Source organism: Chrysemys picta, chromosome 7 (assembly GCF_011386835.1).
Source record: "Chrysemys picta bellii isolate R12L10 chromosome 7, ASM1138683v2, whole genome shotgun sequence".
Lineage (NCBI taxonomy): Eukaryota > Metazoa > Chordata > Testudines > Emydidae > Chrysemys > Chrysemys picta.
The window spans coordinates 49,684,800-49,700,946 of record NC_088797.1 but is presented as its reverse complement, the minus strand read 5'-3'; the positions used below and the strand labels follow the sequence as shown (position 1 = coordinate 49,700,946).

Sequence of the window (16,147 nt, the reverse complement as noted above, 5' to 3'; positions counted from 1 at the left end):
TCTGCCAATGCACTGAAGTCCTGTCCCACAGCCCCCCACTAGCCCAGCCAGAGCTCCCCGCACCCCACAGCTCTGCTGGTGCCCCTCAGCCTGGCCTCACAGTGCCCTGTGTATCCCAGCCACAGGCCTGTTCTGAACAGACAGCGAAATTGTTGCACACAGTAGTTTTGGGGAGCAGATGCATCTCTGCTTGGCTGCAACCAGTGGATCTGATTTCCCTGGGGTGGCCAGCGAAGAGGCTGCTCGGAGGATCCAGCTGGCAGTACCCATTGTGTGATGAGTGGGGAGGGGGCTCCGGCCTGCCCATAGCAGGCACTGTCTCCACATCACACAAACCACCTCATTGGTCACCTCAGCTGGGCGGCCACAGACTGGGTGGGTCATTGAAACGGCACCTGTGGGCCCTCCGGGGCAGGATATGTGGTGCTTGCCTTGCTCCCATCTATGCTGCACCCACTCTGGGTATGTGCCAAGGTGCTTGTGCCCCTCTCTGGCTTTAACCCCTCACCCCATGCATTGTAGGGCAAGGGCCCCCCCACCTCAGGCCAGCACAGGCTCCCGTCACGGCCAAAACTGGGGACTTGTGAAGGCCCTCCGGTGCAGGCACTGGAGAAGCCAGTGGAAGTCTGGCCCTGCCAGACAGCAGCTGCCTCCTCCTTGCAGCCAGGGCAGGGCGCTAGCCCTGCTCCAGGCCCTGCGGAAGTTTCCCCACGCTGGCCTGGGCTGTGTTTGCTTTGGCTGCCCAAGCTCAGCTCCTGCCAAAGCTGGCAACAGGAGCCTTAGGGGTGGGCAGCAGGGTGGCGGTGCCAGCAGGGAACACAGTGCGAGGGGCAAGGTTGGGGCAAAGGCACATGCCTGGGCAGCAGGGAGGCCAGCATTGCCAAGGGGAACTGGGCTGAGAAACCTCCAGGGAGGGAGAGCACATGGGCTGCTGGGCCTGCCCCATGGACACCTAGCAAAAGGAGCCCGTGGCCTTCCCCATCCCCTTCTCCACTCCTTCCAGCCCCCCCATCCCCTCCCTTCAGCTCCCACCCAACTGGCTGCACAAACCTCTCCTTCCCCAGTACTAGGTTTACAATGGCTCCAGTGGCTCCATGGAACCAGGCCTATGCTCAGAAGGGGCCCTGGCCTGCTCTGCTTGCACTGCGCCCTGAGACCCCGCTGGCTCCCCCCACGCACCACTTGCTCCTCTCGTCCTACCTGCATGTTGCCTGAGGGCTCCTCTCCACCCCTTGGCCCCACCCCCTGCTCCTCTCAGCCCCCTGGCTGGACCCCAGTGCACCTCCAGCCTTGGGCAGTCTCTGCTTCCTACCACCTGTGGGGCCCCATCTGTCTCCCGGAAGCTGAGCCGCTTGGGACTGGTGCAGAAGCCTGGCCAGTCTCAGTCAGGTGTGGGGAGGAGACAGTGCGGTCCTGGCCTGGCTGATTGCACCACTCCCGAGGGGATGGAGCGATTCCCAGCCCTGGGACCAACCCTGCCTGCGCTGCCGGCTCAGCCCAGCAGACATACTCACCTCCAAGCAGGGCCCATGAGTGTGGCTGGGAGGCAGGGCTTGGGGGAGTGGGTCTGTGGGGAGTAGGGGGGCGGGTGCTGGGCTGTGAAGGGGCAGGGAGGATCTCTGTGTGTTGGGGCACTAAGGAGTGGAGATTCTATGGGGGGTGCTGGGCAGTTGTGGTTGGGTCTGGGGGGCACTGGGCATAGTGGGTCCATGGGAGGCTGTGGCCATAGGGAGTTGGGGGGTCTTGGGTGGGGGGCTGTGTGGCATCGTATGGGCCTGCCCCCAAGGGGACATGCTGGCAGCACAGGGCCAGGCGGGCCACTGTGCATCTGGCAACTGCCGGTTTGTAAATAGTGCCCTCGCACTGGGCAGAGCGGGGCTTCCCCTGCCATGCCATGCCCCGCCCCATTGCCTCCAGCTGGCCTTTTGCTCTGGGGACTGACCTCCCTGCGCCGTGCTCCACTGCCTCCATGGCGTCCCACAACTATGTTTGGCGACGGACCCACAAAAGGTTAATCCGGCCCTGTCCTTCCCCTTTCCCACTGAACACTTGCCTCAACCCCCATATAACCCCTTCCCCCCACTGTCCCATGGTGCTTTGGGGCACGTTGCCTAGCGGGAGTGGGAGTCAGGCTGAAGCCCTCTGTTCCCTCATCTCTCCCATCCCCCTCTTCTTCCTTCCCCTTCCTCCCCTCCTCTGTCCTGGAACAAGGGGGGCCATTCTTGCAAATTGCACTGGAAGGCCAGCAGCCGCATGCAAGTCAAGCCCGGCCTCATCTTTGAAATTATTAGTAGGTAACGAGAGAAAGTGCCAGCCACTCAGCCGCCCTCCCCCTACTGACCCCAGCTCCATCCCATCCAGCCACGTGCCCAGGCCTGGCAAGCTGCTGGGGCCCTTCCCCATGAGGCCAACATGGCTGCAGCTCCAGGACTTTTTCTAACGAGACTACCGAAAAGCCCTGTTGGGCTGTTGCCCCCTGAAAATGTACCCCAAAGCATCATGGGGGAGACATGCCCTGCAAAAACACACAAAAACCAAAGACACCAGGCTGACCCTGGCAGAGAGTAGCCAACTATGTGACACTGCAGCTACCTTGCCTGTGCACCTGCTGGCTGGCACACACTAAGCAGGGTTGGGCTAGCCCAGACTTGAGTGAGTGACCACCCCACAACCCCCAGCTGCTACAGAAAGTGGGGTGGGGTATTCTCAGCTGGTGCTGTGTTGCAGGGAGTATAAGTGGGTGCAGGGCTGGTTCGAGAGTCTCATTACTGGATCTACTTTGGGGGCCCTGGATGTCACTGAAAAATAAAACAACCCCCTGGCCAGGTGTGTGTTAGACCACAGGGAATCTTGGATTTTAAGCATTTACCAAAGTAAAATTTAGCACCTGGCTCTTGCTCTGTGATTTCTATTATAGAAAGGATGAAGACTGGCATGTTTCGGCATTTCTGAACAATAATTTGGGGGCCCTAGAAAGTTGCTAGGGGGGCAAACACCCCCATACCCTTCCAGTAGCACGAGGCCTGAGTAAGGGGCTCAGTAGGGGGCACACACCCCGCAGTCACTGCTGACCCCAATGGGACGCTCAGGATGCCGTGTTTCAGGGAGCAGAGGGGGTTACTCAGTAGGGGGCGCTCTCCTGTCAATCATGGCCACTCCCCAGGTGCTGCTGTATTTCAGGCCAGCTGTAAAAGCAATGCCCCTCCCCTAGTGCTGGTACCAACACAGGGTGATCAGGTCCGGGGCATAGGGCAGTGCTGGTATGGGGGGGTAGCACCCAACACATGTGCACTTTTTAAGGAGAACACAAAGAGGAGTGGGCAAAGACAGCCCCCTTCCCTACTGGCTTCACACCATACTGAGGGGCATGAGACCAAGGGGAAGGGAAACATCCGAGAGCAGCAGGCATCCCACTGAGCCAAGTTTCCAGCACTCAGATCTGGGGTCTGGCAGCAGGGGGTGAGCCATGTAGCTCAGTGCAGCACCCTGCAGTGCATGAGCAGGGCCAGCTGTCAGAGATGGGTCTCACCTCCTGTAATTAACCCCAAGGCCCCAGCCGCATGGCTTCCAGAGAAACCACCCCAGAGAGGGTCAGTCACCCACTGTGGTTTCAGCAGCACCAGCTTTCCTCCTCGCTGCTGGCCTAGAATGAGCATGCAGCATTGCTGTACGCAATAAAAACAGCCCTGCGTATCTCCCCAGCACTGGCTGCATTTCATCCCCCAGCAGCAGAGAATCCATGCAGAAACCACACTGCTGGCGCACAGGGCCACCAGTAGTTTTATGGACAGATGTTGGAGGACAGGCCTCCCATGAGGTACCAGCCTCTGTACATGGAGCAAGTCACAGGCTGAACAATAAATGACCTGGCTGGGCTGTGGAGACATGGGGCTGCCTGCTGCCCCCCCCCCCCTCCCCCTTGCCCTGGAGCTGCAGGCATGACTCACACCAACTCCCACCAAGTACCCCCTCCACAAGCTAGCCTTCCCCACAGCAGTCTGCTGCTGCCATCCCAGGGGGAAAGGGAATCCAGCCCAGCAGGAAGCCACTGCCCAGCCAGGGAGAGTGCACACCCTACAGGAGCAGGAGACCTCACAGGCAGATGTCTCTATGCCATGTGCCAGGAGCTAACAGAGGGCAGCCCAGTGAGCCGGGGAGGGAGGGGTGCTTGGTACCGTGCACGCTGGCTGTTGAGTCATACACCAGGGACCAGGAGAAACGGGGAATTGTCAGCATTGGGGGAGGGGGGGGGAAATGGTCTGGACTTGACGCAGATATAGGTGCCTCCCTATCCCAGGCACTGTGCCAGCCAAGAGGGGCCCAACCATAAGGCCCCGGAACGCCTGCCCCTGCCCCAGCCTCCCCTGCAGCAGGGGTGGGGAAAGGGGGCTGCCCCCTGCTTCCAGGGCAAGGGGGAGCCATGCTGTAAGCAAACAGCAGCCGCCTGCTCTCTTGTTCCGCCTTTAATGGTGAGGTAAAGCACTTTGGTTTCTCGGTGACAGAGGCAGGGCGCTGGTTCCTGGGAGGCACCTGGCCCGGCCCCTGCCTCACTCAGGCACTGAAGGGCATATCCTCCTACAGCCCATAAACTCTGCCCCCAGGGGGGTTTCTACACACATATAGTAGTATTTGTCACATCAGGCCTTGTCTCCCCAACACTCCTCTGCTCACTGCCTATCCACCCCCCTCCTTACAACAGAAGAAGGGTCCTGCCATCCCATTGCTCCTCCACACCCCACAAAGCCTACAGTAGAGCTAGGGGGCACCCCACACCCCCTGTGCAGCTTGGCTCATGCCGAGAGGCCCCTCTCCCTCTGCTGAGCTGGGGAGGGGATGAGCATCCCCCCCACGCACACACCATGGGGCCAGGCTCCACCCTGGGGCACACCCAGCAGCAGGGAAGGAGGGGCTACCTAGCCCTGGGGGATGAAGCCAGTCCAGGGCACAGCCCTTGTATTTTCACACCAGGGCAGATCTCCCCTGACTCCCAGCTGCAGGCTGCCCCCTACCCCTACATCACTGCCCAAGAACATCCCCCATCCCCCAGCTGCAGGCACTCTGCTGGCCGGCAGGGAGCACTGGAGGGACCTCTTGCCCCCTTGGCTGTGGCAGAGGTAGAGGGCCACCTCCAATAGATCCACTACATCGGCACTAAATGAAATACAAAAGGCTCCTGGGTTCCAAGTCTGTCTGCCCCACAGAGGGGCACACCAGGCTCTGGCTACAAGTGCCATCTATTGCACCCATGCCCCTGCCATGCTAAGCACCAGAAGACTGCCTACTGCCATGAGGACCCGAGTAAGGGGCCGAGCTAGTCCAAGCAGGCCAGGAGCCCCAGCACCAGGAGTCCCAGAGTGGCACAGGTCGGGCAGGCTCCACTGTTGTGGGTGCTCAGCTGCCACTCGCATGCATCCCCACGCCAGCCCTGGTAACACTGGCACCGGAAGTGGGTCCGTAGGTATGCGGTGTCGGCGGCAGACAGCTCCCCCTCCACCCACAGCATTGGCTGCTGCCTGTCGGCTTCACCCCGGTGCCGGATCTGGAAGCTGAGAGGGTTGAGGTGGAGGAAGACGTTGGCGGTGCTGTCCCGGCGCAGGCAGCGCCCCCAGCCCTGGCACAGTGCCTGGCTGCAGTGCTGAGCCGCCGTGGTGACGTTGACGATGTAGTGACCCAGCTCCTCCTCCAGGTAGGCCTTGATAGTCCGGCAGGTGCTCTGGGAAGGGAATGAGGGGTGAGCGAGAGCCAGAGGAGAGCTGTGGACTGACTAGGAATCCAGGGGCAGTTCAAACCCACCAATAGCACTGCCAGGCGCTAGCATTATTCTTTCACCTACCTTCAGATCCCCAGGGGCTGGCAGCACTATTGCTGCATGCAGGGGGTGGCACTACCCTATGCCCAGGCCAAGCCAGGAGGCAGAAATGCTGAGCAGGCCAGGCTCGGCAGGGCTCCAAGGAGACTGGCAGCTTCCTCTGCCCCACTGATTGCAGTGGGTCAGGCACCATGGGATGCTCAGACCTCGTGGGCACAGACCAGAGCGTCCAGCAAGGCCACAACACGCACTGTGCGCAGCCCTGGCTCACTCACAGCACAAGCTGCGGTAGGCAGATGCAAGCAGGGCACTGGGCCCAATCCCGTTTCAGTCTTTGACTCCACAGGGGGCAGGAGCAGGCCTGTTGAGAGGCACTCCCCATGCTCAATACCAGAGGTAGATGGCAGGTGGATGCTTCCCTACTGCAGGCGGAAGGGGACCTATCCTCCCCCGGTACCTACCTGGCTCTTGGTGTAGTCTGTATCGCCCCAGAAGATGGCACCAGCTGCCCCCAGGGCCGCGCTCTCGCCAATGGTGGAGACCAGGTCCATCTGCCAGGGAGGAATCCAGACAGAGCCAATGGTTAGGGTGGAAACTTACAGCAGGAAGTAGGCAGGCGCAGCTCCCTGAACCAACCTGCATATTCTAATCTATTGCTCCCACCTGGATACTCCAGAGGCAGGAGGCTCAGGCCATTGGCTCATGTGGGAGGACAGTGCCGCAGCAGTCAACCCCTGGTTGGGGGTGGTGGTGCTCAGACTCCAGTTAGGCTGCGTCAGAGACTTGAGCTCTCCGCTAGTCTCTGAGTAGGGCTAGGCCTGGCCAGGACAGTGCCAGGAGGCCTCCTGGGTGGCACTAGTGCCCTGCTGTGGTGTTAGAGGCAGGTGCTTTTGGGCACGCTAACTTGCCATTAAAGATATCAGTGTACTTTTCCTGCTCCCCCCGCCCCCAATTCTGCTGCCCAAATCCCAGCTCCCTACACTGCACCTCCCTGATTGCTCCCCCAGTCCAGCTGCCTGGGGAATTCTCCATAACGTGCCCCACACTGTTGCTGGGTGCGGTTAGAACAGCTGCTGAACTCTACCCCAGAGGTGGCTGCCTTTCTGGCACCAGGGAGAGCAGTCCCACCCTCCCCCCTTGCAGTCCATGAAGCAGCTGGGGGTGAAAGGTTGCCAATTACCCAAGATATGAGATATCCCAGGGCTGCACCCAGCCTAGTCGCACATGGGGGTGGAGCATCCCCACCCCATGCTCCTCACATTCCTGCCTCTCCCTTCCTTGCCCCAGGCCAGCATGCATGTTCCTGGGCTGGGCCTAGCCACCAGGGCTGCTGAGACAGCAGGTGGCCTGATGGAACAAGCACTGAAAATCAGGCAGGAGGGAGGTGACTGGGCCTCACAGCACTGGGAGCCACCAGCAGCCAGGGAGCTGCCCTGAGAGCACCAGAGGTGGGAGGCAGGGCATCCTTGCAGCTCAGCTCCAGCCTGGGATGGGGGTGGGCAGCTGCAGGATTAACTTGTCTAACAAGTGGGACTGGTGGAGCTACTGAGAACCAGGCTCTGAGCGGCCTCCCCACGCATGGCCTTGCCCACATACCTGGCTGCTGCAGCCCCCCCGAGATCCCAGGCCTGGGCTCCCTGCCCACAGCTCTGCCAGTGCCCCTCAATCCTGACCCACAGCAGCCCCCTGCTATCCTAGTCTCACAAAGGGGTTGTAGCCTATTAAAGTCCCTTCACGTCACATTAATCCAAACAGAGTCAGCTCTTCAGCACAGAAGTTAGTGCAGGGGTTCTCAACAAAAATTTTGGTGGCTTCAGAGTGTGACCACCAACTCTTGCTAGTGCCACACTGACTTTTTCCTAAAATAATTAACTTTAGGAAAAACAAAAATATACACATCCAAATCATTGTCATTTATGTAGCGTGGGTTTTTTTGGGGTACAGACTCAAAAATAGTGCTGTGAAAAGTGATATTTGTATGTTGGTTAATATCACTTTTCACAGCACACTCGGTAGCTAGCTGGGAGGCTGTGATAAGTCTGCTGGGAAAAGTGATACTTGCTGAGAATAGTGATATTAACAAACATGCAAGCCCCAGGACAAATTAAGGCCTGGATGGGGGTAGGGGGGGCGGAGGGGTCAGAACAGGAGCAGCGGCAGGGTTTTTGCTGCCCTAGGCGGCAGCGCTCCTCCTCTGAGCATTTGGCGGTGGGGGTCCTTCTGCTCCGCATCTTCGGGTCACTTCGGTGGCGGGGTCCCGGAGCGAGTGAATTTCCTCCACAGACCCAGAGCGGAAGGACCCCCTGCGGCCGAATTTCCACCGAGGATGGCAAAATGTCACCCTCCAAATCCTGCCGCCCTAGGCGACCACCTAGGGTCGCCTAATGGAAGCGCCAGCCCTGGGTCAGAGGAGGAAGTAGTGGGGGCCTGGGGCCATGGACGCAGGGCCAGGGGAGACAGCAGGGGCCCAAAGCAAATGGGGGAAGGAGGTGGTGTGCCTGCATGGCTGGAGCTGGGGGTCAGTGCCCATGGTTGTGTGGTCAGAGCCAGGGGCCATGCAGCTGAAGCTGGGGGTCCGAGCCTGCTGCCTCACAGCAGGGGCTAGAGGTCAGCACCAAGGGTCAGCTCTGCAGCTGGAACCAGGGAACAGAGCCTGAAGCTGGGGCCACATGGCCAGAGCAGAGGGTTGGCACCTGCAGTCCCATGGCCAGGTTCCTGAAGGCCCACCACTGGAGCCTGCTGCCCAACCACCCCAGGGCTGAGCCCTACCACCCCCTATCAAGTTGGGTTGAGAACTCACCTTGCTCCTGCAGCGCTGTACCCCACCTGTCTCCAGAGGCAATGCAGGGCACTGCATCCAGGAGCAACAGGTGGGGGGGGGGGGGGGGAGGAGGTGGATTTTCCCTTCCCCCCCCCCCCCCACTGCCCAGGAGGCTCTTGTGGCCACGCAAAAACCCCTGGTGGCTGCATGTGGCCACAGTGCCACATTTGAGAAATGCTGGACTCATGGATTCAGAGCAATGCTGGGCAAGAAGGGACCTTGAGAAGCCATCGAGTCCAGCCCCCTGTGCTGAGGCAGGACCAAGTAACCCTAGACCAGCCCTGACAGAGGTTTGTCTAATTTGGTCTTAAAAACCTCCAGTGACAGGGATTCCACAACCTCCCTTGGAGGCGATTAGTCTTTGTCCTACTGTCAGTGGCTATGGAGAACAATCAATCACCATCCTCTTCGTAACAGCCCTTAACATATTTGAAGACTGGTATCAGGTTTCTCTCTCCCCCCCCCCCCCCGTCTTTTCTCAAGAAGAAACATGCCCCAATTTTTTAACCTGTCCTCACAGATCAGGTTTTCTAAGCCCTTGATCATTTTTGCTGCTCTTCTCTGGACTCTCTCCAGTTTGTCTACATCTTTCTAAAGTGTGGTGCCCAGAACTGGACCCAACACTCCAGATGAGGCCTCATCCATGCTGAGCAGGACAATGTCCTCCCCTACAACACTCCCGTAATATAATGAAATTAGCCTCTTTGGGGGAGGGGGGCAACTCTACCACATCAGTTTGATCCACTCTAAACCCCAGGCCCTTTTCAGCTGCACCACCACCTAGCCAGTTAGTCCCCATTTTGTAGCTGTGCATTTGATTTTTCCTTCCTAAGTGTAGTACGTTACACTTGTCTTTACTGAAGTTCATTTTGTTGATTTCAGACCAATTCTCAATTTGTCAAGGTCCTTTTGAATTCTAATCCTGCCCTCCAAAGGGCTCACAACACCTCCCATCTTGGTGTCCCCTACATATTTTTAATAGGCAAACTCCCCACTCCATCGTCCAAGTCATTAATGAAAATATTGACTAGCACTAGACTCAGGACTGATCCTGACAAGACCTCACTAGATGCACTCTCCCAGTCTGCCAGCTAACTATGAAGGACCATCTTTCAGCCAATTGCGCATCCACTTTATCATAATGCTACCTAAACCCCATTTCCCTCCTTTCCTTATGAGGATGGCCAGCAGCCCACTGCCCTGCTCCTTACCAATGCTATGCCTAAGCTATCACTAGGGCACTTGCCAAACACCAGCATCCAGTGTCTCATAATTAACCCTCATTGCCTCCATGAGGACTAGTGTGCCCATGTTACAGAAATGGAAACTGAAGGGACAGGAGAGGATTTATTCAAGGTCAGAAAAATTAAGTGCCAGGGTTGAGAATAGAACCCAGGAGTCCTGGCTCGCAGTCTCTTCTTCTAGCCACTAGACCCCACTCCGCAGCCAGAGCCAGGAATAGAATGCAGGAGTCCTGGCACCCATTTCCCACTCTAACCATTAGAACACCTGGTCCTTCCTCCCCTGCACACAAGATCGGGCCTGTCCAGTAAGAGGGGAGCTGCACTCTAGCAACAATATGTACTAGAGAGAGAAGCAGCCTGCCACCCACAGAGACCTCACTCCCCCCCCCCACCCCCCCACCCCGAACCCCTCTGCCCTCCCAGAGCACTTCCTGTGGGAAGTGACCCCAGCCAGGAGCTGCACTCAGGACACATGAGGAAGCATTTAAGCATGTGCTGCCCTGGCAGGCAGTGGAAAAGGAGGACACAAACACCAAGAGCAGGGGGGCAATCTGCCCAGCTGGGGTCACTTGTGTCCTCCCACTCATCTCCACCCCCTCAACATGCTCAGAAGGCCAGGGTGGAGAGGCCCCCTCCCACGCAGCTAGGAGCCACCCAACTGGGCAGGACAGCATGGGGACCCCGAGAACCTCTGACTCCCTGGTAAAGTCCATCCCCTTGGTATGTTCTGGTGCCTTTGCTGTAATATGCTGGGAAGGTGTGTGATCACACTGCCCCCTAGTGGTGAGCCCACCCACTACCCTCTCCCAGAACCAGAGAGCTACAGGCCCAGGAAGAAACGGGGTTCTAGCTCCAACATTTCTGGCAGAAATGGGTCTGTCCCTGGGGCGCTAGCGCCGCCTTACCCTGCTCAGCACGTCCAGCTTACGGCTGTAGGTGGGCCTGGCGTAGACGAAGACAGGCAGTGAGTAGCCGTCGTGGTGCTGGTGGGAGATCCGCAGAGCCTCCATGACCCGCGAGCGCACGAACTTGCGGCCGTTCTCAGAGGAAGCCAGGACCTGGTCTAGGTAGATGGAAGGGTAGAGGGCTTTGCTCTCCTTCCAGAGCCAGGACAGCCGGTCATTGCGTGTCTTCTCCACGTCAGGGCAGCGTCCCGTGTAGCTGTCAGGGTTCTTGCTGTAGTCGTGGTTGTAGCAGTCCGGGAAGAGGTAGTAACCCCACAGCTGCTTAGGCCGGTAGCTCTTGGCGTACTGTAGGGTGCGGAGCATGAATTTCCGGGCCGAGCTCTCAAACTCATACTGGGCCTCCTTGTTCACCACGTCCTCCTGCCAGTCGGGGTGCCGCGACAGCACCAGCTGCCGGGAGTTCTTGCGGTAGATGTCTTTGTTCTGCCAGTTGCGGATCCAGATGGGCCGCCATTCCTCCCAGTCAATGACAGCCAGACCTTCCTTGGCCTCTGAGCGGATGTACTTGCGGATGCCCTCCTCAAGCCGGTCCAGGTGCTCCCGGAGGCTGCTGTTCTGGGGGACACCCCCATTCACAGCCACCTGCTGCTCATCGTAGTAGGGGTAGAGGCCCAGGCGCTCCTTGTAGAAGATGGTGAGGTTCTGGTCTACAAAGCCCTCATTGGGCGAGGCCTGCAGGTCAAAGAGACTGAAGTCCAGCTGGACCTTGAAGCGGGGCCTGCAGTCCTGGGTGGGTGCGTTCCAGGCCACAATGAAGGGCTTCCGGGTGAAAAGGGGGGCAAAGGTTGGCTTCTCATCCTGCCCACGGCCGCCAGTGACAGCAAGGACCAGGAGCCATGGCACTGCCAGCACAGAGCCGCCCCGCATTCTCTCTCACTAGGCTGCTCAGTCACAGGATGGCTTCAGGTCACAGCCTGCAGAGGGACAAGGCTGTAAGAGGGTAGGGCAAAAGGCACTCCCCCACCCCGCTAGCAATAGAGCTTTGCGAGCTTCCCCCAGTTCTACCAATGCCCCGAAGGCCCCCTACTATCCCAACCCCACAAACCCAGCTTTGCCAATGCCCCTCCAATCCATTGAGGTACTCAAATCGTCTGCCACTGGCCCCCATGTGAACACCTCACAAATGTTGGTGCATCTCTGCTCTGAACTGGGGAGAATACTTTTCCACTTTGCTGAAGGGAAACTGAGGCACAAAGCTCAAGTGACTAGCCTGAGGCCATACAGGATGACTGCAGTGGAGCTGGGAACTGAACCTAGATCTCCTACATTGCAGACTAGCATCTCAGACCCCAGACCAGCCTTCCTGCCCTACTCTGCCAAGGCACTTTGGTCCTGACCTGCCACAACCCACCTGAGCCCAGTACAACTTGATGGGCAGCAGAGACTCATCCTTAGGAGGGGAAGCTTCCAGCCACAAAATCCTCCAGCACCAACACAGGTACAGGGCTGGGAGCAGTCCCAGACCCAGGTCTGTCAGCACAGCAGGCTGAACAGCCTCCCCAACCCCAGGAATGGGCCGGCTCCAGAGTTCAGGTCCAACAGTACAATTCCAGCATAGCTTTCTTGACAGTCCCACCAGCAAGAGCCAGGCCCCATCATACAGCAGGCACATAACCTCCCTGGAAGGGAGCTTGCAATTTAGGGCCTGGTTCCGATCTCTCCCACACGTGGCGCCGACTACTCGGGTCGAATCACTCCGGATTGAGGCTGGTGATAAACCGGTAGGATCGGGCCCCACGCCGAAGGTTTGAAGCCCTAAACCATCCCAGGAATGTGCGGCCCTTAGCTTATCAGCGCAGTCGGTGGGTCGGACACGCTTTGTTCCAGACCGATCCCTCCCTCTCCCCCGGCTGCGCCCTCGTGCGACCCCCAGACCCCCGCCGTAGCTCCGCCGGGGTGTGCCAGCGAGGCCACCTTTTGTTCGGCCGCTCCGCGCACGGAGCAACAGGCTTCGCACGAGCTGCGGGACAGTACGAACTTTTTTCCATTGCAATAGCCTGCGAGGCCAAGCGATCGGCGAGAAGCAAGAGCCGGAGATCAAATAGCAAAGGGGGAGCGGGGGAAGAGAAAAATGTGGGTGTCAGCAAAGCAAGCGCTCGCACAAAGCCGCACAGAGCAGCCCCAAGGAGCGGTGCTGCAGCGAGAACAGATCTGCTCTCAGCCCGGCCGGCAGGCTAGCGGCACAAATCACAGCAGGGCGCAGAGCCGGGAGAGGGAATCCGTGCAGCGGCGCGTCCGGGAGAGAGCCGGGGCTCCCCAGAGTTACCAGCTCCCCAGGCTTGGGGGGGGGGGGGTCTGCCCGCCCGTTGGGCCCCCCCTCGCCGGACCCCCAGCCAAGCCGCACGTCGGGATCCAGACCGCAAGCTGCTGGAGCGGGGCAGGGAAAGGCAGGGAACCAGAGGACCTTTCCCGGCCACCCAGGGCTCCGCTCCAGAGCGGGACGCTCGCCAGGCAGCGGGGGAGGTCGGCAGCCCCCGCGTTAGAACCGGGGCCGGTAGGAGCGCCCCACGCCGCTGCTGCCTCCCACCCCGCCCTTGGTAGCTGGGAAAGTTCCCGTCCCGCCCAGTCCAGTCCCGTCCCGGCCGGGCGAGCGGCCCCAGCCGCTCGCCTGCGCTCCGGACGCGCACTCACCTGAGACTCAGCTCCCCATCGCCCCCCAGCGAGCCCCTTTTAAAGGGCCACGAACCCAGCACCGCCCCGCTCGCCGCTGCCAGCCTCGGCAGCCCCTTTAAAAGCCCAGAGGCTGGAGCGGCCCAACGCGAGCTGAAGGGGAGGCGAGATCCCCAAGGAGTCCCCCCGCCTCTAGGGAGGCACTGGCTCAGCGCGCGGCCGAGTGGCCGGAAGCGGGAGGGAAGTCTTGCGGCCCTTGGCTCGGTCTGCAACGTTTTTAACGCTCCGTGGCAACGGGGACTGTTCTTTTTTTGTGCCCTAGTCCTCACTCCCTTCCCCAGCCGACAGGAGCCACTTGGTACAGCCCGGCTGTCTTGGCATGCCAGGCGCCGCTTGCTACTGAACTACAGGGGGCGGCGCACGCCGGGGCAGGGCGGGGCTGGGGGAGCGGCTGGGCCAACGGAGCCCGCCCAGGGCGGCAGTTAGGGGAGCGGCGAACTGATGCAGCGCCGGCCTCTGCCCGCAGGGGGCGCTGTGGGGAGGGTCACTGGCTGTGTGGGAGCTCCCAGCTCTCCAGCCCCAGCCTCTCCCAGCAGGGGGCGCTGTGGGGAGTGGAACAGGAGCACTGGCTGCCTGGCCTCCCGGTTACTCCAGTTTCAGCATCTCCCAGCATGGGGCGCTGTGGGTAGCGGGGCAGAGGGTGCTGGCTGGTGTGTGTGTGGGTCCGGGCTGCCCCAGCCCCAGAGTCCCCTGCGATTCCAGTGTTCGGAGCCCGTTTTCTCCGGGCCCTGCAGACAATGGGGCAGGCATGTCTGCTGCCTTGCCCTCGCCCAGGAGGAGTTGGTCTAAGGATTGACTTGGGAGCACTGGTTCTCTGATCAAGTCACAAAGCGGTTGTTATGTCAACGTCTGGGAATCCCTAGGAACGTTTGTTTCGTTATGGACTCTACATAAACATCTGCTGGGGGAACAATGTCATCCACAGTGAATGGCCTTTGTCTCGGGAGGGCCATTTTCCTTCCTAGGAATGCGCCCGCCAATCTGCTGGGTTCAATGGCTCCCCCAGAGCCCTGGCAACTGACTGCCGGGGCAGGGCTTGGCATGCCAAATGGCTGGCACGTTCCAGCCAGACGGCGTTCTGGAACCCCTCCAAAGTGCCACTAGAGCTCAATCAAAACCAACTCTTCAGAGCCAGAAGGCCAAGCGGCTGGATCTTCTCCCATCACAAGGTTATTTGCATGTTCTTGTGATAGGAGAAGCTGACGGCACTCAGGGGTTCAATGGGGCTTGTCTGAGGGTACGTCTATACCCAGCCGCTAGTTCGGCGGCTGGCAATCGAATTTCTGGGTTCGACTTATCGCGTCTTGTCTGGACGCGATAAGTCGAACCCGGAAGTGCTCGCCGTCGACTGCGGTACTCCAGCTCGGAGAGAGGAGTACCGCGGAGTCGACGGGGGAGCCTGCCTGCCGCGTGTGGACCGAGGTAAGTTCGAACTAAGGTACTTCGAACTTCAGCTACGTTATTCACGTAGCTGAAGTTGCGTACCTTAGTTCAATTTGGGGGCTTAGTATAGACCAAGCCTGAGTTTGGCGTCTGGCTGGTGTACGGTGCCAGCTTGGGAACTTGCAGACACAGGATGCTGAGCGATGAGCCCTAGTTGAGTTCAGCTGCAGTCGAGGGTTTTCCTCATCTCTGGAAATCAGGCTTCTGTCTAACTACATAACAGAGCCACTGCTTGCCCCATACCACCTGGCCAGCAGGCCTCAACCCTGTCCCAGAAGGGCCTTGAGACCCATGGTGTCCCAGGCCTCTCTGCTGAGAGTGCTACCACCAGGAGCAGAAATGGTGCTTGTCAGCTCAGGATGTCTCCAAGGCTTTACGCTTTGCTTGAACCCTCCTCTCTGGGAGCCCTGGGCCGTGCCAAGGAACATGGGTGTTAAAGAGACAGTGCTGCACACTGGATTCCTTATTGATTAAAGCCTCCAAAAAGTGTCTTCAGTCACCTACGGTACTGGGGACTGGGATGGCTCTGGGGATGGAGATGGAGTCTCTCACCTCTAGGTCCCTAGTTCCATAACCCAGCCAGGTCAAAGGAGACCAAAGAGCTTTGCCTTGGGGTGGCTGATCAGTGGCCTGTTGGCCATGAATTAGATGGGGAGGGATGTCCCAGTCCATTTCCAAATGGGTCAGAGTATCTACGTGACACCCACTGCCACCAAACCTGCCGGCACTCCCAGCAGCGAGACCAAGAGCTGAGTTGGCCACAGGGTCCCTCTGCAGTAGGGAAACGGCCCACAGGCTGATCTAGGTGGCCCACTGCAGATCTCTCTTGATCCACCCAGGATTGCTGCTGCAAATGGGGATAGTAGGATGAGATCATTGGGGACACCATTACAGGGTGCACAACCGGGCCCCAGTTCTCAAATGGTTTGGGCCCATCTACAGTAGCACTTCCCTCAATGGTGAGGGTGGGTCCAAGGGGAATGTATTGATTGCTTTTGCTGGCCTCCAGCGGACTTCCCTGTCTCACACATAGACGTTGGTCTCTGCGGGGTGGGGCTGAGGCATGCGGGTGATATGGAGGCCGTTTGCCCAGCCGCTGCCCATGCTGTATCTTGGCTGCAAGCAACCAGAGGCCTTTGAGCTCCAGGGCTGTCACCACAGCCCCAATCTCACCCCCCCCACACACACACACACA

General features: G+C 59.3%; 1 protein-coding gene across 5 annotated transcripts in view; it reads right to left on the bottom strand.

Moving 5' to 3' along the window:
• Positions 1-4,447: 4,447 nt before the first annotated feature.
• The window catches only part of HYAL2 (hyaluronidase 2), a 65,224-nt gene continuing 53,524 nt past the window's right edge, over positions 4,448-16,147 (bottom strand). For 3 of the 5 annotated variants that reach the window (XM_042861795.2, XM_005308749.4, XM_005308750.5), the window contains 3 exons: positions 10,780-11,753; positions 6,271-6,360; positions 4,448-5,713 (listed from right to left, as the gene is read on the bottom strand). In XM_042861795.2, coding sequence (XP_042717729.1) covers positions 5,312-5,713; positions 6,271-6,360; positions 10,780-11,706 — 1,419 coding nt within the window. In that variant the 5' untranslated portion in view covers positions 11,707-11,753 and the 3' untranslated portion in view covers positions 4,448-5,311. Of the gene's footprint in view, positions 5,714-6,270; positions 6,361-10,779; positions 11,754-12,190; positions 13,840-16,147 lie in introns of those variants that run through there. The other 2 variants (XM_005308752.5, XM_005308751.5) reach the window with 2 other exon arrangements.